We start from the raw sequence: 27,331 nt of genomic DNA, 5'->3' as shown, positions 1-27,331 counted from the left end.
TGACTAAAGCTGACTATATATCGGCCGTATGGCAGAGAGAGTATACTGTGAAGGTGACCAACAGAAATGCGTGCTTGTGTCCACATGTATTTATTTATGATAGCCAAAGCCTGGAAACTTCCATCACCTACATAATGATGGGAAGGTATGAACGAACTACTGATACATAACAACATGGATGAACCTCCCAGACATAACATTGACTTTAAGAAATCATAAGAGTACATATTGTCTGGTTTCATTTATATGAAGTTAAAAAACAGGCTAATCTACTCTATGCCACAAGTCAGAGTTTGGGGGCTACTGAATATGGAAGGCTTGAGAGAACCTTCTGGAACGGTGTGAAAAATCATCAAGCTGTATCCTTAACAATTGTACCCTTCACATGTGAGAGCTGTATGTACTTCAATAATATATTTCCTCTTCCTTATCTTTTGTTGTGTGACTGTCTTTGAATTTTCTTCCTATTCTTTTATGACATTCCTGTCTCCAGTAGCTTCTTTTCTCTCATTTTATACAAAACTCTTTCCACAGTTCTATTATTTTCTTTTGCTATAATCTGTCTTGGGCATTTAACCTGTGACCTCACCTGTCTGCTTTCTGTAGGGGATCCTTACCCCATATGTATTTTGCTCCAGTCTGCCTCCTCCCATGGCGTCACAGTGTAAGGGCCTATTTAGCCAGAGCGGGCCCCACCTCGGTTGAACAGCCATTTTGTTGTTTATGCAGTAAAACTTAAACTGACCCTGCCCCTCCTCCCCGGGGGAACTTACTTAAAAGCAAGTCCGGGAAACCAGTCCCAGGTAACAAAGCCCAAATACAAGGGTGGGTCAGATCAGGTAGAGATAACAGAGCCCGGTTGCTGGGATAAGTCAGGTCAGGTGGAGACATCCAATCAGTGGGGCGTGCATACTGTCTCCCTAGCTACCTAGGAGTGTGGGCCCCCCCTTTTGGGTGCCAATTCTGACCAAGGTGATAGGCTAGTTCAAGTAGCTACTATGGGGTGAATTGTAATTCAATTGGCCACCTGTGTGGGACCTAGCATGACTGTGGAGCTTTCTCTGTGTGTTACAATCTCATTGGCCACCCGTGTGTGGTCAGGCCCAACCACATGGTCTTTCCTCTATAAAAGTTAGTCTGTGAGGCTGAGAGGGGTTGCCCTCTCTGTAAGAGGTGGCCCCGACCAGTCCATTTGATGGTCGGTTTGATTCTCGACGCTTGGCGCAAAATAAAACTTTGCTTGACCTTCACTTTGTATCAGTCTCGCTCCTTTAATCACGGACCCATTATTGGGGGACCCAACAATAGAACTGATAGGAACATCTAACTATTATCTAGCTCACCATCATATGCTTCAGTCCCCTCAGTGGCATCCCCTGGGGTGATTGTCCAGTCTATGCTTCAGTTTCTTTCTTTTTTTTTTTTTTTTAATTTTTTTTTAAAATTTTATTTGACACAGAGAGAGATCGCAAGTAGGCAGAGAGGCAGGCAGAGAGAGAGGAGGGAAGCAGGCTCCCCACTGAGCAGAGAGCCTGATGATGATGATCCCAGGACCCTGAGATTATGACCTGAGCTGAAGGCAGAGGCTTATCACTGAGCCACCCAGGCACCCCTATGTTTCAGTTTCTTGATGATGAGGCAATCCCCCTTATGATGTACAGGAAGTCCTTACCTTGACCTGGAATGTGCCTTCCCCTAAAATCTGTTCTTTGGTTCCTAGGTCTACCTCTTACCTGTTAGTGGTCAAGTGTGAGTCCTCTTTGCCAAGATGGAAGGAGGCTTTCCTGCTTTTCCTTTTCATCAGGTCAAGCATTCAAAGCTCCATCAAGCTTTTTCCCCACACCACAGTCATGGTCATTTCATTTCTCTCCCCTTCTGACCCCAATTTTATCATCTCTCCCCTTCTGACCCCAATTTTATCATCCCCTTCTGACCCCTTGCAAAAGTGTGGCACCCAGAATTAGGGTGATCTGACTTCTGTAGACCATCATCCCCTTCATTGTGGATGCTCTTTTCTGGATATATAGTTAACCATTTGATCGTGTTAGTGGTCCAACTGCCTGTTGGATTTCTCAATCTAGATCTCCCTCAGGACCTCCGACTCACCTAATCCAAAAATGAAACAATAGTACACCTACTCACAGCAGTGATTCCTGTATCTTACTAAGACCTGCAGATTAGGTTCCTTGCTTCCCACATAGGCAGTATGACCCTGAGCACTACTAATATAGGGCACCTGTTATACAACTTCCTGACATTTTCTGTTTGCATATGTGGGTTGGGGGAGGGGACCATTTATCCTGATGCAGATTATGCATTTATTCCTATTCATTTTTCAACTCATATTGGACTTCCCCACTCAGACTTGCCTTATCTAAACATATAATCATCATCCACCTGCCCACACTGCCCCTTCTGACTTCTTATCCTCTGGGTATCTGTAATGGATGTTTCCTCCTTGCATCTGGCATAAGAGCTTTTGTGTCTGGCACTTTCTTTCCAAGTTCAAGTTTATAGTTCCCTAGCTCAGCTCTTCATTATCTGCCCTAAGTTGTCCTTCCACCTCCAGCATCCACCCCAGACAGAGATTTCAGGGGCTTCTGTAGGTTTACCTTACGCAACAACAGAAGCCCTCCCCTGAGTCCAGGCCTTTAGCTGACCACTGTTTCCTCCCAAACGCTCAGTGCCCCCAGAGTCAGCCCAGATTCTCATGCCTTTGCCTTGACACATCTGCTATTAGCCAGGTGGTTCTGTCTAAATGTTTTTCCTCATGCTCCCCTACTTGAACCTATACCCATCTTCACCTCCTCTTCGGATGCCTACATCCGAAAACAGGAACCTGTTTGTGCCCCTGTAGTGTCCCTCTTAGACCTAGAACAAAATCCAACAAATGTGTGTTAAATCAGATAAATATGTGAATTACTTGCCCCTTTCGTTAATAGGCAGAACGGAGATAGAAGTAGTTGAAAATTACCATGGATATATAGGCATTCCTAGAAATACTCATCATTTCTGAAGCTAAGAGTTTTCCAAAACATATTTGTGAGTTTTTCCAAAACATATTTCCGAACATATTTGTGAGAATATTATTCAAAGTAATCTTGTGGATCTTACTTAATGTAATCAAATATATTTAAATAAAAGTCAAAGAATCTAGTTTGGAGGTCCAGTGCTGAGGTTTAGTTTGTTGAAGGTCAAGAAAATTCCTAGCTTGTCCTTTGAAAGAAGTCATACCAGAGAAGAAAAATGATTGACCTAGAGAGGAGGTAGACCTTGCACTTGGATTCACATTAGTACTCGTAAGTGAGGAAAACTTCATATAGTCATGGCAACCTGGCTTCTGGGAAAAAGATTTGAGATCATTGGTTAAGGAAAATTAGCTGGGACATCCATTTTGAAGTGATCTGAAGTGATCTAAATTTTCTCCATTACACAAAAGCCTTTGGGAAGGGCATAAAAATATAATAAATTGAATCCTGGTTTTTCATAGGTATTGTAATTTCTATTACCAAAAAATATTTTTCCAAATGTTGATATTTCTAGAACTGTCAGCAGGAGGTGTTTTATTGGAAAATGTTACTATTCTCATGCAAACATCAGCATTTGGAATGACTGATCAGTACAGTTAGAGGTCTTTAGTCTGCTTTTATTGTGCCCTTTTCAGACAACAAATGGGTAAGGGAAGACATCTTCTAAGCTTACCAGAAATGTGACGTTTTGGAATTACCCAGGATTACTATCTTAATTCCTTCCCTCCCTCCCCTGTCACTATGGTTGGGGTAGGTCGGGGGCAGGATCCCCTTTAGGGACAAGGTCGGAGCAGAGGACAGGGTCAGCTTGACTGTAAGAGCTGAAAAATAGAGAGAAACTACTTTTTGTTGGTAGAGGAATGGCAATGGGAAGGTCTCCAGAGGTTTCCTCCACCAGAGGGGAACTGGACTTCCAGGTGCTCTCTTTCCCTTTGCTTTAAGAGTCTACTGTCAGTAAAGACCATCCACCTCATTTACCCAATTCTTACTTCAACAACAGAATTTACATTTGTAAAAGGCATGAGAGGAGTGTATAATATGTTTAAATATATAATATGCCGTACATTAATTAAATATTGACTGAGGTCTCAAAGTATTACTTTCCATGAAGATTTAAATAGTAGAATTCATCTTGGTCTTCAGAGAGAGTCCTGTGGATTGCACAGATTCATAGTAGTGATGATACAGTGCAGTAATCCATGCAATGAAAAAGGTATACAAATTAAGACCCATTAACTAAGTGCCAGGAGGGTTCCTGGCAGTGAGGGATACATGTGTTCAGAAACTCAGAGCAGCCTTGGGGTGTGATGGCAAGGACCAGCAGAGGGGGCAGTGGTGATTGATGAAGCAAAGACGACTCTGGGCTTTGCCACTGACCAGCTGCTGGTGCTGCCCATGAACATCTCTTGCAGCTATAAAATGAGAATTGAATGCTGTCCTCTTCACAGAGCTGCTCTGATGGCTTAAGGGAGTCACATGAAAGGTACTTAACACAGTGCCTTGGCTGTAATCAATTCTTAATAAATGGTAGCAGTTGTCTGCTAGAGTTTGAGATGGCGCTTAAAGGATGGGCAGGATTGTAGCAAGAGATAGCAGTAGATGGTAAGGTGTTTTAGGCTGAGCAGCCACCATGTGTGTGTGTGCGTGCGTGTGTGTGTGTGTGTGTGTGTGTGTGTGTGTGTGTGTAGCTCACCAGACAAGGGATAGGGGATAGCCATATGGTATTAGTGACCAGTAAGGCTTTGAGGGCTGTTCTATAAGGAAATGCTGTCCAATAGAAATACAATGTGATGGGGCACCTGTGTGGCTCAGTTGGTTAAGCACCCACCTTCAGCTCAGGTTGTGATCTTGGAGTCCTGGGATTGAGCCCTGATTCAGGCTCCTTCCTCAGTGAGGAGTCTGCTTCTCCCTCTCCCTCTGCCTCTTTCCCCTGCTCATGCTTTCTCTCTATCTCAAATAAATAAATAAAATCTTTAATAAAAGAAATATAATGTGAACCACATATATCATTTTAAATTTTCTAGTGGCTATATTCTTAATTTTTTTTAATAGGTAAAGTTAAATGTTTATTTATTTATTTGCTTGTTTGTTTATTTATTTGACATAGAGCACAAGCAGGGGGAGCAGGAAAGGGAGAAGCAGGCTCCTTGCTAAGCAGGAAGCCCGCTGTGGGGCTCTATCCTAGGACCCAGGGATCATGACCTGAGCCTAAGGCAGGTGCTTAACTGACTGAGGCACCCAGCCACCAAAAATTAATTTTAATAATATATTTTCTTTAATCCAGTATATCAGTTTCAACATGTGCAATGTAAAAATGTTTTAATAATGGGTTTTACATTTTTTCACTAAGACTTCAAAACCTGTTGTGTATTTTCTACTTAACAACACATCTGAATTCGGACTCCCCACATTGTGGGCAATCAATAGCTCTGCAGGGCTAGTGGCTGCTGTGTTGGACAACCCAGCCCTATGGAGTCTTACTTCAATAATAGCAGCACCATTTTCTTTGCGCTCTTTCTCTCTGTCCTCCCCCCAGAGAGATAGATGGCAGTGCCTTTCTCTGATATATTTAATTTAGGGAAATGGCAAAGAGAGGGAGAAAACATGCTCCAGGTGACCATCTTTCACAGTTGGTCTAATCCTGAGATAGTCGGGAATAAGGGCTCTTTGGTTAAAGAATTTGGGGAGATACTTGGACATAAATTAACCCTTCCAGATTAGATTCACATAGAGGCTCTGGAAATCTTGCAACAACAACAACAATAAAAACAACAACAATAATAACAACAGCACACTGTGTGTAACTCCACATTTCCCAGTTCCTTGGGATTATAGAGCAATGTTTCCTTTTAACACATACTAGCTTAGGTGACATTGTTTGGCAGTCTGTTTTCTTCAATCTGCTTTTGCCTTGAGGGTTTCAGTTTTTAAATATTTCATAAGGCTTTAGAGCTTCCGATGAGTATTAGGTGTGTGCAGTCACACCTTACAGATGCTTAATCAGTATTTGTTCATCAGTGAATAGTTGTGATCAAAACACACCCCCATAAATTTAGCTTTTTTTCTTCCATAGAGAAATGAAATTAAAACTCTAGATAATTTAAAGTTGTCAAGGTGAGAAACCCTTTAGTATTCCCTGGAGAAAATCTGGTTTGCTAGGCAACCCATGTAAGTTTGAAATGAATTTACATTTCTCTTAGGAACACGGCCATGTTAAAGTTCATGACCAAGTGAGGACAGACACCCTTCGCTGAGGAAATGCCTCTGTGCACGCTCCATGAGACCAACACAGCAAGGCTGGGACAGCTTCCCAGACCCTTACAGCTGCTTCACCCCTACTGATGGAAAGCCTCCATCTGTCAGCTGTTCTTTTTAACAATCAGTTATATTTTTCTTATATGAAGATGATCTTTATGTGACTGGTGTTTGATGTTTCTGTATGGAGGATTTTATAACATATGCCATATGTTATATATCTACCGTTAGCTCAGTTTTATATCTATACTTAAGACTTGTTTGGGTTTGCTGAATTCTTGTCTTTTTGTAAGTCAGAACCCCTTTGGAAATTGGCTAATTGTATTTTGCCTGGCAGCTTTTTCCCCCCCCAGGGGCTCAGAACACTTTGTCTTAAGCACTTAGGGATGCTACTGCAGCAACGTGGGTGAAAATTGAATATTGGTGGCAATATCGAATTCTCTCTATTTTTTGTCTGTGTCGTGACAGCACTAGACACCTGAAACTATGGTCTGGTGTTATAAGCATGGTAACTAAGAGTCACAGCAAACCCCCTTCTCCTGATGGCCAGATGTGTTTATCAGCCTCCCTAGTGCATTATTTTGCTAAATTAGAATTGGAAGTATATGCCAGGATGCTAAAACTCAGTCAACAGTATTAATGCAAATACCTGCATCAGGCTCCGTATTGTGTGATAAACAATGGTGCATGAGCAATGGGAAAATTAAGACTAGAACCCCTGAGCTACACACATTGAAACATCATTGAATTTGAGGAGTGGTTAGTCTGGGTGTCCACCAGGAAGTTGTTTAAAGATTTTTCAAATAGATGAGTACACAGGCATATGTGCATAGAAGAGGGAATGTACCTATGAGCTTGACCTTTCCTGTTTTATCAAATGAAAGATTGGATTATACAGATTTTCAAAATGGGCATCTATAAATATGGATTTATTCTCAGGGGTTCATACATCCTCTGTGGGAATTGTTGAAATACGTGTTTATTCTGAGGATAGTGTTTACTAATTACTTTAACTATTCTGGGTCATCTAAGGCAGTGTTTTTCGAACTGTGGGTCATGACCTCCCTCAGAGATTGTGAAATGGGAAGTTGGGCACATACAGCCTTGTCTGTTTTTTTTTTTTTTAAAGATTTATTTATTTATTTGAGCGAGAGAGGGAGAGTGTGTGTGTGTGCATATGTGAGTGGGTAGAGGCACAGAGGGAGAGAATCTCAAGCAGAGCACAGAGCCCATAGTGGGGCTCCATCCCACAACCCATGAGGTCATGACCTGGGCCAAAACCAGGAGTCAGAAACATAACTGACTGGGCCACCCAGGTGCCCCCAGCCTTGTTTTCAATAAAAGTGAATGGGATAGAAAACATCAGAACATAAGAGCTAAGTACTGTTTTATAAAATGTTTATTTCTGGGGCTTGTGGGTGACTCAGTCAATTAAGGATCTGACTCAGTTTTGGCCCAGGTCATGATCTCAGGGTCCTGGGATCAAGCCTGTATCAGGCTTCATGCTTAGCTTGGAGTCTGCTTGAGATTTTTCTCTCCCTCTCCTTCCGCCCATCCCACTTATGCTCTCTCTCTCTCTTCCTCTCACTCTCATAAATAAATAAAATCTTTAAAAAAAGATTTCTGTTTTGAATGTATGTGTATGGTATCAGTCATGATGTGAAAAGTATTTTTTACTGTGGACCAAAGTCAAAAAAGTTTGAAAGCCATTAATTGCTAGATCTCTGGTTCTTCACCTGTGCTGCACACTGGAATCACCCAGTGGGCTTTGAAAAATAGGGCTGCAGGGGTACAACCCCTGGGGATTCTACTGTTGTTGATTTGGGGTGTGACCTAAGCATGGGGCATGCTTAAAACTTTTTAGATATGTAAGCAGGAAGAAGAGCCCTTGAAGAGCGGAGCCTTCTGGACACGTTCTGCTAGGTAATTTCGGTGCCTGCCATTGGATTTGCATTTATTTAATTTGCCTTGGGACCAAGTGGTCCTACAAATTTGAATTGTGGCAGGGTCCAGGGAAGGAGCAGAGCAGGCTTAGGACACAGAGAATGCCTGCCCCCAAGGAAAGATTGGTGCAGTCTAGTGGGGTAAGAAATGAAAGCTTCATAGTAGTTCGGCTTGAGAAATGTGGAGGGAGAGTGGAAAAGAGACTGGGATCATTAGAACTGTGTAAGCATTCCACCTGCCATTCCACTTTATGAGCACATGGCCCAGAGTCAGCATGATAGGGGGCCCCAGCCTGCTCTGACCCCAGGTGGTCTGTTTATGGGTGCCTCCCTCTCTTGCAAGCCTCTCCACACACCAAATTGCATTTAAGGGTGATTCTTTTTCTTTTTTCTTTTTAATTTTTAAAAAGATTTTATTTATTTATTTGACAGACAGAGATCACAAGTAGGCAGAGAGGCAGGCAGAGAGAGAGGGGGAAGCAGGCTCCCTGACGAGCAGAGAGCCCGATGTGGGGCTCAATCCCAGGACTGTGGGATCGTGACCCAAGCTGAAGGCAGAAGCTTAACCCACTGAGCCACCCAGGTGCCGTAATTTAATTTTTTATGATTTAATTTTTTAAAACTTTGATTCCACTATAGTTAACATACAGTGTTATAGTAGTTTCAGGTGTCCAGTATAGTGACTCAACAGTTCTGTATATTACTAATCTACCTTGTTGAGGGTTTTTATCATGAATGGACGTTGTCCTTTGTCAAATGCTTTTTCTGCATCTTTTGAAAAGATCACATGACTTTTCTGCTTTCTCTGGTTGATGTAATGTATCACATTGATTGATTTCTGAATATTGAACCATCTTTGCATCTGGGACTAAATCCCACTTGACTTGTGGTGAATGATTTCTTCTTTTTTTAAAAAAGGTTTTATTTATTTGACAGAGATCACAAGTAGGCAGAGGCAGGCAGAGAGAGAGGAAGGGAAGCAGGCTCCCCGCTGAGCAGAGAGCCCAATGTGGGGCTCGATCCCAGGACCCTGAGATCATGACCTGAGCCAAAGGCAGAGGCTTAACCCACTGAGCCACCCAAGCACCCCTGTGGTGAATAATTTCTTAACTTAGTGTTGGATTTGGTTTGTTAATATTTTGTGAGAATTTTTGCATCCACGTTCATCAAGAATATTGGCCTGTAGTTCTCTTTTTTAGTGGAGTCTTTATCTGGTTTTGGTTTCAGGGTAATGTTGGCCTCTTATAGAACAAATTTGGAAGTTTTCCTTCCTTTTCTCCTTTTTGGAATAGTTTGAGAAGAATCAGTATCAGTTCTTCGTTGTGTGTTTGGTAGCCTTCCCCTGTGAAGCCATCTGGTCCTGAACTTTAATTAGCTGGGAGTTTCTTGATGACTGATTCAATATCATTGCTGGGAATCATTCTGTTCACATTTTCTATCTCTTCCTGATTCACTTTTGGGAGGCTGTGTGTTTCTAGGAATTTATCGACTTCTTCCAGGTTGTCCAATGTGTTGGCATATAATTTTTTCATAAAATTCTCTTACAATCCTTTGCATTTCTGTGCTGTTGGTTGTTCTTTCTCCTTTTTCATTTCTAATTGTATTTAAGTATTTCCTCCCTCTCTCTCTCCTTCTCCCCCTTCCCTCTCTCTCTCCCTTTTTATGAATGTAGCTAAAAGTTTATCAATTTTGTTGATCTTTTCAAAGAATGAGCTTCTGGTTTCATTGACCTGTTTTATTTTTATACTTTGTTTCATGTATCTTCTCTAATTTTTATTATGTCCTTCCTTCTGCTGATTTTGGGTTTTGTTTGTTCTTCTCTTTCAAGCTCTTTTAGGTGTGAGGTTGACTTGTTTATTTGAGATTTTTCTTGCTTCTTAGGGTAAGCCTGTATTAACATGAACTTCCCACTTAGAACAGCTTTTGCTCTTTATCAAAGATTTTGGACTATTTTATTTTCATTTTCATTTGTCTCCATGTATTTTTAAATTTCTTCTTTGATTTTTTTGGTTGCCCCATTCATTGTTTAGTACCATATTATTTAACCTCCAGATTTTTTCTTTTGATTTCTAGTTTCAGATCATTATGGTCAGAAAAGATGCATGGTATGAATTTGTTGAGACTTATTTTGTGGCATAATATGTGATCTGTTCTGGAGAACGTTCCTTGTTCACTTGAAAAGAATGTGTATTCTGCTGTTTTAGGATTGAATGTTCTGAAAACATTTGTTAAATCCATCTGGTCCAATGTGTCATTCAAAGCCACTGTTTGTTTTGTTGATTTTCTGTTTGGATGATCTGTCCATTGATGTAACTGGAATATTAAAGTCCCCTACTGTGACTGCATTACTATTAATTACTTCATTTATGTTTGTTATTAAGTTTTATGTATTTATGCACCTATTTACAGTTGTTATATCTCATTGTTCCTTTTATGGTTATACGTTTTTCTTCTTTGTCTTTTGTTACAGTCTTTGTTTTAAAATTTTAAGGAAAATTCTTGGTTTATTCTCTTATGATAGTCCTTCCCGCACAGAAGAGGAAACTCTGCTATATTCATGTTACAAGGAATGACTGAGTTTTAGCCAAACAACATCATCTAATACATTAAATTAATCTCATTACTTCTAATTGTATTGGTTTCCATTCCTGTTGTTATATGGCTTCCTTTGCTTGGTGTCACTGTGTGGCTTACCCAGAATATAGTGGGTCAGTAAATTAACTCCCAACTCCTTGTATATCTGTTAGCAGAAATTAGAAGACATTGTGAAGTGATGTGAATGGGCCCTAAAGCTTACTTTGACTATTTATCAGTAATCTTACCTATGTATATGTGACATAGGAGTCAGAGGAAAACCTGTATTAAAAAAGAAAGTTGGGGGGCGCCCGGGTGGCACAGTTGGTTGAGCGTCTGACTCTTGTGTCTGCTTAGGTCATGATCTCAGGATCCTGGGATGGAACCTCTGGTCAGGCTCTGCACTCAGCAGGGAATCTGCTTGAGGATTCTCTCCTCTCTGCCCCTCCCCCTACTTGCACACTCATGAGCACACTCTCTCTAAAATAAATGAATACATCTCTTTCTTTTTTGTTTTTAAGATTTTATTTATTTGACACAGAGAGAGCACAGGAAGGGGAGCAGCAGGCAGAGGGAGAAGGAGAAGCAGGCTCCCTGCTGAGCAAAGAGCACAACATGGGGCCTGAGACGCAGCTGGGATTCAAGATCAAATGCGTTGCCCCCAGATCTGAGAACTGAATCTTCTCGAGAGTGAGGAGAGGGTCGGGGAGGCTGTTCCAGGCCAGAGGCCAAACTGGAATCCAGAGAATGAAGGGATGCAAGGGACGTGATGTGCTGGAGAGGGAGTCAGTCCAGTTACACAGCCTGATGGAGGAGCTGAAACCATGGAATATTACCAAAGAGTAGCAAAAATAAAATGAGAGAATCTTCTTACACTGATGTAGGGAGTTTGATAGGACATCTTGAGCATGGAATACACAAGGTGTAGGATGACACACAATGAACATTTATTTAGAAAAGAAACACATGTGTGTATGTGTGTGGGTAGGGGAGAGAGAAGGAGAGAGTCAATCTATAACAGTGTTCACCTCTGCCAAGGATGTGGGCTCCAGGTGTTAGTGGTTGTGGTGAAAAGAATTTGAGCTTTGATCTAATAGTTGTGTTTTATTTCTGGGTTTTTGTTTGTTTGTTTGTTTGTTTTGTGTGTGTGTGTGTGTGAGTGATTTGACTGCATTTGTGTGCTCAGGTAATTTTGGAAAGGTTAGGGCTTTGATACAAAAAAGTGAAATAGGGGGATAAGTCAGAATTTCATATTCAGATTGGTCCCATCTCCAAAGTTCTAGACTGGAAGATTGCACAACTCTTTAAATTTGTAGATGCTGATATGATGCAAGGGGATAATAGAAAACAAATTGACACTTAAATGATACAAAGACAGCTTGGTTACTAATTAGCCCCATTTTTTTTTTTTTAAGTGAAAGACTTTTTTGGGAGTTTTAGAAATCTGAGCATTAGCATAGGGATTTAGAGGACATTCTGGTAAAGAACGCCTGTCTTTAGTTACCTGGTCCAGAGATGGGAATGAGGGCCAGACAAGGAAGGGAAGGCCATTGGCTGCACTCCTAGCCATCACTGGATCCTTCCAGAGCCCAGTGAGACAAGTCCTCCATGTGGTTGCACATGATATTTTTAAAATGCTTCCAAAACCCTAAATGGCTAATTCTGTGTGTTGTAGAAGGAGGCAAAAGATCCGGACTGCTGAACTTCCACTGGAAAAGATAGAATGTTCAAGCCCTTCGGGACATTGGAGAGGCTGGGACTGAACTGAAGAGGGAGACAGGACATGCCGGCGTGAAGGGTATGTAACATCGAAATGATAAAACCCGGTGTGTGGCATCCTGGGGATGTTTCTCGTTTCCAGTTTGTTCTGTGCCGTCGGAGAGACTGTGCGCTCTAGCTTGGTTGACAGGGGTGTGACTTTTCTGACGGGCAGCTGCATCCCTGTTTCCAGGTATCTGAGGGAATCAGCGTGTGATGGATGGCCCCAGGGTCAAACCAACGCCAAGGCGGTTGAGGAGAGCATAAACCATAGCTCCCATTTATGGAGCATGGACTACGTGGCAGGTGAGGCTCTAAGCACTTTAATGGATTGATTCATTGAATTCCCATACCACCACCATGAAGGAGGCTCAGCTGCTATCCCCATCATAGAAATGTGGCCATCAGGGAGCACAAAGAAGCTGGTTCCTCACCAAGGAGGGTTGCGATGGTGAGGACCCCATCCCAGCATAAAAGCCTTACTCTGTCTGCTCTCTCCCTCTCTTGTACATTTCTTCCATCACCACCTTTCTCTCTCTTTCTCTCTCTCTCTCTCTCTCTCTTTTTTTTTCCCCCGTAGCATCATATAACAGGGAAATAGCATCAAAGGGATGTCAGTAGACACCACTGGCAGATCTGATTTTCCAAAAGTGGCCACAACAACCTTGCCATGTTCCCTCAGGCAGGGAAGTACATTTTCACTCTCCTGGAATCTGGGTAGAACTCAGTGACAGAGAGGTGGCAGGAGGGACACAGAGTGGTCTCAGAGCCAGATCATCGAAGATGACATGGCTTCTCCTTGGCTCGCTCTCATTCTTTAGGCACATTTGTCTTTGAGACCAGCTACCATTGGCCCAATCCCCTTATAAAGGCCATGTTTCAGGGTTCTAGCTGCCAGTCCCACATAAGGCCACACAGACACGTGAGCGAGACTTTGGGTGGCTCCAGCCGCCAGCCTTGGATCTTCCTCCACTGATGCCAGGGAGAAAAGACAAGCTGTCTCTGATGAACTGTTCGGCCATGTTTGGCCCTGCCCCCACAGTGGATTCATGAACAACACCAACATCCAACATTGTCTTCGTTTCAAGGTCTCTCATTTATAACCGCTGCAACACCATTTAAGGTCGAGGGCATTGCACTCATTTACGAGTAAGGAAATAGGAGCCCATTGAGATGATGTGACTCACCCAGGGCCACACAATGAGCTGGGATCTGAGCCCAGGGCTAGTCTACCCAGGCTTATGAGATCTGCCAGTGCCCAGACGTCCGCTCCTTCTGGATCAAGAGTTGGGGTGTGGGCTGCCTTTTAGACACTGCTGCTCTCAGAGAAAGCCAACCCATCTGGCATAAGACGACAAGACAATAACATAGGAGAACTGGTTTTATATAGTCTGTTGTGATTGTTTCCTTAATATGAACCCCAAATCAATGCTGCCAGTCCTGGTCTAGACATACAGTTCTCTCAGGAAGCCAACCACCTTCCCTCCATGAGCTTAGACAGCTTGGGATCTGCTCATGGCACAGAAGATACTTTTCCCTGTCATGTGAAATAATAGTCATTTGTGTGACCAGATACTTCTGTATCATCAACATGGCTATTTCTTGTTTGACTTCAGGCTCCCTGAGGCCAGCAGGGAGCCTGTCTCCTGTCTTCTCACCTCATGTCTTCTAGCGCAGGTTCTGGCTCCCAGCAGACAGACAATAAATAAAGGTGTGAGAAAGAAATACCTCAGAGCATCAACCAAGAATTTTCTTAACAGTGATGACAGTAGGGTAAGGAAGTGCAAAATTCCAGATATAAATACCAACGTCTTATCTTGCTGCTAAAGATTTGTCTTTTGAGGTCAGAGGTTTCTTTTTTCACTTCCTCGGTCTTTCCTGTGAGATAAAACATCTTCACATTTGGCTTCTGTAAAAAAAACAACTTCAGTGAAAATCAGTGGTCAGTTAACAATAGCGAGAACAGGCAGGGCTCCAAGATGCTCTATTTCACCCCGTTGTTACCCAAATGAAAAATACTTTCAGAGGTGCGACACAGGAGAATTGACCTTGGTGCGAATGTTGAAACGTGACACATAGCTTCTGCATTCATTCCAGGTAGCCTTACTCATGGGAATGATGGCACATGGGTCTTTCATTTTGTGTTTAGTTTTGTGAGTGTCATTGCAGCTTCTCAAGAACTGTGAATAACTCCCATCACTACCTTGTCCAGAATGTCCACTATTTTACCCTACGCTTAGCAGGTGTAGGGCTCCTGTAATAAAGGAGGTGGCAGCAGGACCAGACTATGAGGATTTTTTTTTTATTATGAAGGATAAATAAATGCATGCAAAATGCAAGGCAAGTTTAAGTCTTCTGTCCTATTTTACGGCCCAATCCATCAGTTAGCTTTTGCTACCTTAAAAAATAAAAAAAGCCAACCCCAGAACATAGTAGCTTAAAATAATAGCCATTTATTTAGTTAAGGATTTTGCAGGTTGATGGTCTGGGCTGGGCTCTCTTTCCTCCCGTTGTCAGTGGCGGGGTGGGGAGTGGCAGGTGATGAAGGTGTGGCTCTCTCATGTCTCACTTGGGGGAGCCAGTAGAGAGGGTAGGGAAGGGTTAAATGGTCTGTCTCCCGAATGGCTTTGTTTCCATGGGATCTCAGGAAGGCTTCAGCTACAAACACTGGGCCTCGTGAAACTACCACTGAGTTCATGGTCACATTTCATTTTCTCAACAGCCCTATAAGGGTGGGATCATTATTATCCTCACTTTACAGATGGGGAAACTGAGTGCTAAGAGCTCCAGTAACTTGCCCTCGGTCACAGTTAGGCATTGACGCAGATAGGGTTCAAAGCCCAGCTGTGTGATGGCTTCCACGGTGCACTTGGCTGAATCCTGCCATGCTGATGTCACCTGTGGGTTCTACAGAAATGGCGGCCCTCTTGCAGGTGTGATCAGAGCACGTGGGATTTACTCCCTCCCCTTCCCCTGACCTCTGTTTGGATCTTGGAATGAGGAGCATGCAGTGGAAGGGTAGGGCTGGTGGGATGACTTGACCCGTGGAGAATCTGGCAAGCCGCAAGTAAGCAGCTACCTTTGGGAAGACCCCCTGCTTCCCCGGGGTAAGCAGGGATGGGTCATTTTCAGTCCCAACTGAGTGATCCATCTCCTCTTCCTGGCTGAGTCCTGAGGCCCCAGCCGCCGGGTTTGAATGTTGTATTTCTCGGTACCCAGAGGGTGCTCTGGTAGAGTGTAGTGGAAGCATAGGCCTCACCAGACCAAGATCCTCAGCCCACTATTGGGCCCGTCTGAAACAGCTCCACTGGAAATACCTCCCAAGCCTCAGTGCACACAGGGGAGCACAGCCTGACTGATGTCTTTCACCGGATTCCTCTCGGATGTTCTCTGGTGGAGAATGCTTGTTTTTCCTGTTGCCGCTGCCTGTTTAGTTAAAGGCTAGTGCTGCCATCCACTGGCTGAGAATTTTAAAGGGGTTTCATGAAGAATTTCTCTGTTTTCTCGTCATTGTTCTTTTCCCCTCTGTAGTTTCCTCAATTTTACTGGTTCTTTCCTACCTGCAGATGCAGCTTAGAAGCCCGATAGCAATAAGGACAAGTGAGTCTTGTTGGAAATAGTAACATTGCTTTATGGCTCGCAATGTCAAGGCCTATTCTAGGTCCATTACCCATTCTTTCCTCACGTGGCCCTGAGAGGTAGTGTCTTTGTCCCCATTTTACAGATGAGAAAATGGAGAGTGGTGAAGTCATTGTGTGTCATGGTGTCTGGCACAATCGAGTGCTTGATGAATGTTAGCTTTTATTTGTAAAGATGGGCCATATCCTAGCTTGCATCAAGAATTTGTGTGCAATGACACAACTGGACACTCAGTGAAGGAGACGGTGAGGTTGGGAGGGCAGGAGGCCATCAGGATGTGACTGTGAGCAGGTGACAGTGGGTACCTGGGGCTCAATCCCACTGGGGGATCTGTAGGACACATCTTGGAATTGTCCCACCAAGGGACACGGAAGCTGGGATATTCTTGGAGAAATCACAGGGATCTTTTCAAAGCGATTGCGGACTTCATCATTGTATCCTGTATGTTGCCACCCGTTTGTCCCAGGAAAGGAAACAAGGAAAAGCTATTGTGCATCGTTCCCCTTGGCTTCCTGTACTTCCCCTTTGTTCTCTGGCTGGGCTGTCACCATGCAGCATACTACGACCATACTCAGTGGAAAATTTACAATGAGCATTTACTTATTAGCTCATGCAACTACAGGTTGACTGGGGTTTGACTGATCTGGGTTGAGCTCACCTGGGTGGCTCTGCCTCTGGCATAGGTCCAGCTAGGCTTGGCTTCTCTTGGCTGAGATACAGGCTCGGACCAGTTCACCTGAGCGCGTTCTGAGTGAGGCTGGTGGGCAGTTGCTACCCAAAGCAGGCTCTTCTCATGGCCGTGACAGAGGTACAGGGGTACAAGTGGAAACCCAAAAGGCCTCTTCACGGAGATTTCTGTATTATCTTATTGTCTAAAGGAAGTCTTGTGGCCAAACCCAAGTTAACATGCAGAGAGGTACGTTCGGCTTGGCTTAGAATCAATAAGGCACTCTACTGTGCTTCCTTTGCCTGGGCTAACCTATGCAAATACAATGTGAAATTTAAAAGTTTTACCAGTGCCAGTCTTCATTATCAACTTGGGCAAAATACCAAATCTTTAATGACATTCTAATTTAGTATTAAATGAGAGATGGTTATTGAAAGCCGCATACCCTCAGGTTGCAGAGGAACCTGTCTCAGTCCTCAACTGGGGATTGTTGCCTTATCTCATACCAGGACAGCTCATTATGGACTCACAAAGTGTCTGAAGGTGTTGAGCTCTTCTGTTCCAGTTACAACTGGACACCACCTAGGTAGCTGCCTCAGATGGTGAGACTTGGCATCTGCCCCTACAGTTGCTCAAGCTCCGAGTAAAAGAAGAGCAGCAAGTGGAATGAATAAATTGTCAGTTATAGGGATGTGTGTATTTTCCTACATTTTAGGAGAAGGCTGGAATCCTGTAAAAATCTCATTTCTCTGCTCTTCTCAGTACCTTGGCGCTCTCAGCTGGCGGGACGACAATTTGGCTGGAAGGAGAAGAGGGAGAGCTTTTATGTTGGTTGGAATTTGCAGCCATAAATTTACAGGACTTTTTCCAAGTTAGCATGGAAAAGACTTGCCATTGAAATGCTTTTTTGTGAGTTATAAGTCATAAAGCATATGCTCAGGGTGGCTCGACTGTTGTGTTCTTGGCCCCGTAAAGAAGGTCTGCGGAAAAAACCTAAACCTTGAACGATTAAACGTCTTTGCAAACACTCATAAGTTATTTATGTGTCCATATACTGGCCGAGCAAGCAAGTTAAAACAGATCTTGATGATGCTAACGTCTTAACCGTAGCACCTCACTTTGTCCCTTTAGAGCATTCTAATTAACACATTGTTGAAATCATATGCCCTCTTAATCCTAAATCCAAATGCCTGTGAGCTTAGTGGTTCGCTTCTGTCTTTATAAATGCACCAGGGTGGAGGAGACAGAGCGAGATGTGTGAGCCAGTAACTAAGTGTCACTTCTTGGTGGGAAGGACAGTGGGGGGAGTGGGTAAATGAAACAAGGAGGAGAAAGCAGTCATTTTACTGGGCAGATTGCCAGTATGGGCAAGGGGGTCTCTGTCCTGCAGGTGAGCTCTGGGAGATGATCAACCTCATCTCAGAGTTGCTTCACCAAGGAGTGAGGTTGCTGGGGTATTTTATCCACTGATTTCCATCCATCATCGGTGAGGACCATTTCAGGGCGCAGTAACTCCCTGGTCTTCTGGTCTACTTGTGGGTGAGTCAAGTGTGTTGCTGTCAGAGTCTTCCGAAAGAGTGCCGCTGGTACTTGCCATGGAAACTCTAGACTTGTTAAGAGGGTGATAAGTGCAAAGGGGACATGAGTGAGGCCCCAATAGCATCTGTTAAGGGGCATGCCAGAGATTTTCAAGAATGGAATGAGGGAATTTGTAGCTTTTGAAAGAGCTACCAATAATAATAATAATAATAATAATTTTTTTTTTTGAAAGAGCACAGCAGAAGCTAAATACCTTGAAGGCCTTTTGGACTGAATGGGGAAAGGCGAGTATTCCTTTGCTTGGCTATTTAATTTATTTACATTTTGGCACAGACATACAATGAAACATTATATGACCATGAACAAAAAAGAGAGAGCTAATGAGCTGATATTGAACTCTATTCAAATTATAGTTTTGAGCAGGAAAAAAGCATAATGCAGAACAATATGTAGAGTATGCTGGGTTTTTTTTTTTTTTCAGGCAGGCACTTTTATTGGTTTATAACTTACATGTCCTAAAATTCACCCATTTTTAAGGATACAAGTATGAGTATTTGGGTAAATATATAGTTTTCTAGAAATAGTTTTTTTAGAAATTTTATGTAAGTGGAATCATACAATAGGTAGACTTTTATGTCTGACTTTCACTCAGCATAATGTTATTAAAATTATTCACATCATAGCTTATGTCAGTAGATCCCTTTTTGCTGTGCAATAGTATTTCATTATACAGATATATCACTTTTCGTTTATCTGTCCTATAGTTGATAGAAATTTGGTTTGTTTCAGTTTTATTGTTCCTAATAATGCTGCTTAGAAACATCCAGACGTAGTCTTATGTGGATATATATTTTAATTTCTCCTGGGTAGGTACTTAACCAGTGAAATTTCTGGGACATATGGTAAGTCTATGCTTAGTTTTTTAAGGGATACCACACTGTTTTCAAAGAGACTGTACCATTTTATTGCATTCCCCCAACACTGTATGAAGGGTCCAGTTTCTTCATATCCTCACCAACAACTAGTATTGTGAGTCTTTCTGAAGTTAGTCATTCTGATACAAGCCTAGTGGCATCTGATTTCCGGTTTAGGGTTTCCTAATGACTAGTGATGTCCAGCGTCTTTTCATGTGCTTTTTTGCCATTCACAAATCTTGTTTGGGGGATACCTCTGTTCAAATCTTTTCTTTTCTTTTTATTTAAAGATTTGATTTATTTATGTGACAGACAGAGATCACAAGTAGGCAGAGAGGCAGACAGAGAGAGGGAGGGGGAAGCAGGCTCCCTGCTGAAAGCCTGGGTTCAAGGCTCAATCCCAGGACCCTGGGATCAGGATGCCAGCTGAAGGCAGAGGCTTTAACCCACTGAGTCACCCAGGCACCCCTGTTCAAATCTTTTGTCTCTCTCTCTCTCTATTTTTGTTATTGATTAAAAAGGGTTTGGACTATTGTAATTTTTTCTGTAAGATCAACATTATTTCCAAATAAAAAGTTAAAAGAAGAAAAACCCCTAGACCCCATCAGTGCCCCCCCATGCCCCATCTGAATGGTACCCTCTGCAGTTATTTCGTGGTGTTTTATCCTCAGTAAAAAACTTAAAGGGAAGGGAGAGATCAGATTTTCAATCTTCCAGAACAATTCATTGTCTGGTAAAGACATGATGGATCTTTCTTAAATCAAGACATACTTCCTTGACAACTTTTTTTTTTTTTTTCTGTAAATGGGAAATTGATGATTTAAAAATGCCCAGATGTTAGAGCAAGGAAAAACATGAAAAGGCTTATTATTACTTTTCTTTCTTCAGTCCCTGAGGAAATTACCCAGCTCCTCAGCCTTCCTCCCCACCCCACTCCCCCGCCCCGAGTATGGGTAAGAGACATTTGGCTATGTATCTGCCTGCCAGTGTAGTGCGGGACCTGGCCACGGAGGGGTGAGGAGGGCTGGTGCGCGCATGGGCACAGGAGCTTGTGTGTTCCCCAACGGCTCGCCCCTCCCACCTGCTCCACGCTGACCCCGATTACAGCAGGTGCGTCTGTGGAGTTGTTTCTCTTCCACTTCCCACCAAATCTTCAACTTGTACGATTTCTCCCATAATGAAAGTGAAGCAAAGATATGCCCGCAAATTTATTAAGTTCAAACAGAAATTAATGGGCCAGTTACCTAATAGCAGATGGAGTAAAGAATAATGAGATGGAACAGAAAAATGTTCTAGTTCACCCACCTCCCTTATCCTTGACTTTCAGCAGGTTGGCTTGTACTTACTGGCTTTTGATTTTTCCAATACTTAGTGAGTACCAACTATTCATTCTTTCATTCATTGATTGAATCTTTAGGAGATCCTACTATGCATCAGACACTTTGTGAGGCCAGAACCAGCCCGACAAAGTGCTTCCCCAGGAGATTCCCACCCTAGTGGGAGAATTAGACAATACATAATCAAGCAAGTAAATACACACTATGTTAGGTTATAATAAATATTACAAAATGAAATGAAATACAATAAGGAGGTAGAGACAGATGAGTTCATACAAATTCTGGAAGGATGTACTCTACAGGATTAATAGAGCTGATCATTTAAATTATTTGCTTATTTTAGAATTTATTTTAGAATTTTCCTATAACAAACTTGGATTGCTTTTGTAATAAAATGGTTATTCTAAATTTGCAGAAAAACATTAGATTTAAATGTCCGCATGGTTAATCAGGTCACTTGTATCCTCGTTTTATGACTGGAAATATTGAAAAAAGTCAACTGGAAAATAACACATAGTCTTTATTATCTGGGAGTGTGGTTTCTGCATGTTAGGAATTTTGATATTTGGAAATACAAGATAAATAAATTACAGAAAACCAGACATGGTTATAAAATGCCTTCCTGACGGGTAATTGGAAATGATGAACGATCTCTTCAAGTCTTGGTAAATTGTAAATTTTGCCAAGTAGGTCAAAATAGAAAATGGTAGCATTGATGAAAGATGCGGGAACCAAAACATCTGAGCTCAAACTGCTGTTTCTGACATTGTTTTGTTTTGTTTTTACTGGCAATTGGGAGTGTAAACGTGTATCTAGGAGTTCAGACCATAAAACATAAAGTGGAGATTTCAGTCAGTTAGCTTGGCCCAAGAAAACTCCCAAAGTTGGAAAATTCAGACAATGATAAAGCATTCAAAGGCTTTACCCAGGCTGTTTGTTTGCTGGAGGCCCAGCTTCCTGGAACAGATGCCTGTGGGTATGGGATGTAGGGTGATCATATTGCTGGCTCCTCCTTTCTTCCCTTCTACCCTTCCCAAACATCAGGGCCCCACATGCCCAACTCTACCTTTTCACTGATTGGTGCCACTTCTCAGGGGGTGACATTTCATTTCATAACATCACCACTTAGATCATAGCAACCACTCGAGATAATGAAGCAGGAAAGTGAGGCTCTTCTCTCACGCAGTCAAAGAATGAATCTCATGGACAAAGAAAGTGAGTAAAGCAATAGAGTTTTATTAAGCGAGGATACAGAAAAAGCTCTTAGGAGTGAGAGTGGTCCCAAAACAACTACCCCTGAGGGCTTTTAGGGTTGGTCATTTATAGAAAGCTATCCAGGGAACTTAAATCTTTTGACTTCTCTACTGGTGGCACAATTGATTAAGGATGAGTGATAACAACTTTAATGGCTTACTTCTTTTTAGGGTCTGGTTATTTTTGTTGGTGATAGGTGACTGTCATACAAAAAGACACACACACACACCCTGGACACCTACGGCAAGGTGGTCTGCTGTGTTCCCTTATCTCTGGTTTCCATACACCTCTGCATTTCTGGGATTTCTGTGAGCCTGATCCGATAGCCCCGCCTCTCTTTCCCTACCTAGCCTCTCCTGTCCCTTACTCAATAATAGTGTGGTCATACAACCCCCTCACCCAGATGCCCACCCAAAATTTTCCTGCCCCACACTGTCAAGTCATTCGATTTCTGGTCCATACTGATTTCAAAATCCATTTGGCTATCTCTGGTGCTGAAATAAACAAAATCCTCTTCAAATATAAACTTCATTTTATGTTTTGTAAACTTTGTCATGTTTTCTTGTAACTAACCAATTCACATTCATCTTTATCTACTTAACCAGTGGCAAAGAAACTCAAAATTGGTGCCCACATGGATTATTCATTGGCTTGTACTTGAAGTATAAGCTCTATGACTCTGCTGATTGTTTCCAATAATTTCCATTATTTCAAAGTGATTGATCCCAGTATCTTAGAGGCTTGTTTTTTGTTTTGTTTATTTTTGACTTGCTTATTGATTAATTTCTTGGGGAGCCCAACTTCTACTCTCTTATTTTGCATTCCTAGGCAACTCATTACTGAGAAATTAAATAATGTTACTCCAGAGAATGCTTATAGTAATGAGGCATAAATTTTATCTACAAAGATAAAGTGTACTTCAAGAAAAAGTTGCCATCTTAAGATTTGATGGTATTCAACAAAAATTGAGATTGAATGAAAAACAATATATTGGTTCATTTTTTCTTACAACAAATACCAAGTTCATTAAAAATCACTCATTTTTTTCAGTAAAATACTTCGATAAAATGTAGATTTATTAGGCTTTGTTTTGAAAATCTGCCCTCTTTTACCTTCTTGGGCTTTGAAAAAGCAGAAGTTACGCTGACATGCTCAGTGTGGTATTTGCTGATGTTTGAGTGTGTGTGTGTATGTGGTTTTAATTTTTAGTTGTTTTTTTTCTCCCTCAACCTTTTCTTTTACTTAATGTGAATCATATTTTATTTTCCACTCCTGAGCACTGTGATTCATTGCCATCTATTTCCTCCGGAGCTCTCTACCCCACAGAGTCCTCTGGGAAATTGATTAGTCACCCACCAAGCAAGGCACCTTGCGTGCCCATGGTCAACATCCGCTCCAACAGCTGCGTCTTTTGGAGGAAGATGAAAGTTGCTGTAGCATCTTCCTTTGGGGAAGTAATTGGGCATCAGTTTGGGGGTTTGTATGGCTTATTGTACTCCTGGATTCATCTTTACAATTTAACATACAGACAAGTTGGATATCACAAAAGACAAATATATCATTCGATTAAGAAGCTTTTCAGGCAATACTTCTGACCTGAGGAAACAGGTATGTGAGTTGGTCACGATGCCTTGCCTGTGGCACATGAGTAAAGTGTTTGTGGATGGGCTGAGTCTTAATATATGAATGTAGTTTTGAAAAAGTTGCAATAGATTCATTTATCTCAAACATATTTTTATCAAACCCACTTGGGTCTAACTTCAGAAAGTTTCAAGCCAAAAAACTTTTCTTCATAGGCCAGACTTATGAATACATTCCTAATGTAATACCTTAATCATATCAATTATTTTTTTAAAGATTTTATTTATTTATTGGAGAGAGTGAAAGTGAGAGACATCACAGAGGGAGAGGGAGAAGCAGGCTCACCATGAAGCAGGGAGCTCGATGCGGGGCTCAATCCCAGGACCTTGAGATCATGACCTGAGCTGAAGGCAGATGCTCAACCGACTGAGCCACCCAGGTGCCCCAATCATATCAGTTATTGTCTTGAGGTTTCAATGTGCATTTCATATTGCTGACTGATTTTGACTGCATCAACCCATAGGTTACAGTTTGATCTTACCTCCATTTGATACCACCTGACCTAAGACCACTAGGACTGCTATCTGTGAAGTCAGAAGAACTCTTTAATTTTGTTAGTCAGAGTAAAGCCTCTTCAAGTTTACGGAACTAGAGCAGTTGAAGAGCAGGGACACGTGGTTAAACAGGTAGGTAGGCCGAACAAGGTGTCAGAAAGTCCATTTCTGGGCTGACCCATGGGTGGCATTGGGAAACTACTTCTGCCTTGCTAGGCCCTAGGCTTCTTAACAGTCTGTTAGCATGGGGAATTAGAAGTGGGAATGCAACAGAAAACAGGGCACACACATAAGGGTTAGGCGTGGGTGACGTGGAATCAGAACTGGGTCACACAAACAAAAAACCTGACCGTGTATTAGATGGACACAGAGAAATAGAATACTTTAACCTTCACTGTTAAAAAGGTATTATCAGGTTTTTTTTTAAAATATATTTTTTAAATATATTTGACAGAGATCATAAGTAGGCAGAGAGGCAGGCAGAGAGAGAGGAGGAAGCAGACTCCCTACAGAGCAGAGAGCCTGATGTGGGGCTTGATCCCAGGACCGGATCATGACCCGAGCCAAAGGTAGAGCCAAAGGCACTGAGATACCCAGGTGCCCAACTATTACCAGTTTTAACTCACTGAGACGACGGAAGCTCTCATCTGGATATTCCACTTTTTGCCTGTCCTGTTGATTGTCTGGAAGCTCTGGGGAAATATAGAACATAGTCACCTTCCAACTTGGTATTAGGATGTAAGAGTTGGCCCGCTGTCAGGACAGTCCTGGAGAGCCACGTTCCACCCCAGCTTTGACACTGGCTGGCAGTGAGACCTTGGGTAGGTTGTTTCGCCTTTGAGCCTCACTTTCTTTACTGACAGAGTTAAAATGGGACCAACTTTACCTGAAGGCTTGGGGTGCTGTATGGAAAAGGGTCCTGAGGTACCCCATTGGGATTTTTCACCACAATCCATGATTGGTGTCTGTGGTGTCAGAGAGAGAGGAAGTCTGCTCTCAGCCATCCATACGCTCAGGGAGCCCTCAGTTGCCTCCTCGTGCCAAACACACTCTGAGATGTTGCGACTTATGGCAGGTCCAGATGCCATATTTGTTGCTCACTAGCTAGCCTGAACCTTGCTCGGAAACCTTTACAGACACAGAAACTCAGGCAACCACAAGGGGAGACCCGAGCCTTAGGTTGTTTCTCTTAATTGGATTCAGAGCTTGGTTTCCTGTGTAAACCACAGTGCCAGGATGTTGCACCACCCTGGGAGCTAGTGCCTGGTGGGAAACTGGAGTATTCCCTGCTGTTTTGGACTTTGTAGGCCAAGGAAAATACACTCCTTTTTCCAAAGGTGCCTTCGATGAGCTTAGAACTAGGAAGAAAGTGAATGGTCTCAAGTGGTGATTCCCATGGATGATGCCCGGGAAACTGGGTGCCTTGACTGGTCCCCTCTACCAACAACCAGCCAGTCCAGGGCAACTCCGAAAAAAACCCATTTTCGTAAAGCCTTCTAGTTTCAGTTTCCATTCCTGCTGCCATGTTCTGTTTTAATGATTTTGTCACTTTTGTCACTTCTGGCCTTTAGAATAAGGAAGTGCTTGTTTCCATGTGAGTCAAATAATGTTTGTTCTCTTCAGCCTTTTCTTTGTTTCATATTTTAGACATTCCATAGAACTTAGGTTAGGGAGTGAATTGGACATGTTGTGAGCTCGTCCCAGAACGTTGCTGCAGATGGTACTGACAGTGCTCCTCTAGAAGAGCCCTCTGGTTTCTGCCTCATTCATTGGCCATGCTATAGACCCCCAACAGCTTTGTGTCTCCACTGCCTGCCTGTGTGTCTGCGCTCCAGACTTTTCTCTCTCGGTCATCTCTGCTTTGGGGACCCACTCCAAAAACTCAAAATTGGTCCAAAATTGAGCTCTTTTGTTTCTCCCGCGACACGTGCTCATTTTCTAGAGGCCATGCTTTGGTGAATTGGACCACCTCCACTCGTTTCCTATAGCTGAAACCTGAATGCGATCTTAGACACTTTTCCCTCTTCCTACCTCCCCCATGTATCAAATCCTTATACCTCTAGATTTCACATGAGTATATACCACACCCTTTATATTCATCTCACATATATATTACCTCCTCTTCTCACTCCCCAGTGACCCTCCACATTTTCAGTCTCCTATCCAGAAGTATTCAGCAATGCCTGGTCATGACCCATAGGGTCAAACCTAAGTGTGTTTGTGTTGCCTACAAGATGGTCTGTTCTGGCCAGCCTCAAGTCCCCTTCCGCTGAATACTGGGGGTTCTTGGCAGTCATGAGCAACACTGGATTTGTGGTTTCTCCCAAGCACATCCCCCCTCACTTTGTATGGCATTTCTTGTGTTTTACTCTGGCTAGAACCCCCTCCATGCCTACTTACCCTTCCAGGCTCAACTTAGACGTTGCCTTCCTTGTAAAGCTCTTCTGGTCTTCTGCAGAGGGACTTACACTTCTTGTCATCTGTTCCTGTTGCACAGCTCATGACTCTCAATTTTAGCAATGGTCTTGTAAGTGTCTTGGTGCAGAAGGTAGCATTGTAATACGTGTGCTTTCTCCCTTTGATTGCCTGCTATATCGTAGGTGCCCAATCATGCTGCTTAAATAGAAGAATCGTTGAATGACTTGTGGGCCCAGATGCACCCATCCTCAGGCCTACTTTGGGAAAGCAAGACCTGGAAAGGTGAAAAGCAGCATTAGAGCTTGCTCATTCCTCTCTCATGTATTTGAAGGATATCTTCATACTACACAGGAACATGGCCTCTGGGACCTTCAGGCCCACAAAATCCGTGCTAGTCTGTGTCCCCATCCTTTAGGGCAGACCCAAGTATATTTTATTTCTAGGTGGCCCAGAGGTCTGTGCTTCCTGGGAGCTTTGTAAATGAGAAATGCTGCAGGACAGATATTGGACAGGTTGACCAGTTCTCCAAGACTGAGGAGGAGGGTGAGAGCTGCCTGGATTTGATCACTGGAGGTGGCAGCACTCTTTTTTCCTTCCTGTGTTTTCTCAGAGCTTAAAGATGAATGTCCTGTAATGAATCCAAAGAATGGAAAGAATATTCAGGGGCTGGATCAGTGGAATAAATGGAAGAGCCCATATTTGTATGAGGTAAGGAACTCTAAAAGCCTAGAATAGATTCTAAACTGATACCCTGATTTCATCTTTAAGACTCTCTTGCTCAGGACCTGTCCTTACTCCTGTCCTGATCCTCACTAAGTACCTATATTCTGTTAGGAGTTAGAATTATATTAACTTACTGTGATGAGCAG

The 27,331-nt window shown here is 42.6% G+C and overlaps 1 protein-coding gene across 7 annotated transcripts in view; it reads left to right on the top strand.

The window, feature by feature from the left end:
- The window catches only part of RIN2 (Ras and Rab interactor 2), a 221,917-nt gene that overhangs the window by 32,111 nt on the left and 162,475 nt on the right, over positions 1-27,331 (top strand). For 3 of the 7 annotated variants that reach the window (XM_059406455.1, XM_059406456.1, XM_059406454.1), the window contains 3 exons: positions 12,477-12,599; positions 12,753-12,865; positions 27,073-27,170. In XM_059406455.1, coding sequence (XP_059262438.1) covers positions 12,850-12,865; positions 27,073-27,170 — 114 coding nt within the window. In that variant the 5' untranslated portion in view covers positions 12,477-12,599; positions 12,753-12,849. The remainder of the gene's footprint in view (positions 1-12,476; positions 12,600-12,752; positions 12,866-27,072; positions 27,171-27,331) is intronic. The other 4 variants (XM_059406462.1, XM_059406459.1, XM_059406457.1 and 1 more) reach the window with 3 other exon arrangements.

The sequence above is a fragment of the Mustela nigripes genome, chromosome 7 (genome assembly GCF_022355385.1).
Source record: "Mustela nigripes isolate SB6536 chromosome 7, MUSNIG.SB6536, whole genome shotgun sequence".
NCBI classification, from domain to species: Eukaryota; Metazoa; Chordata; class Mammalia; order Carnivora; family Mustelidae; genus Mustela; species Mustela nigripes.
This window is presented reverse-complemented; position numbering and strand designations above follow the sequence as displayed.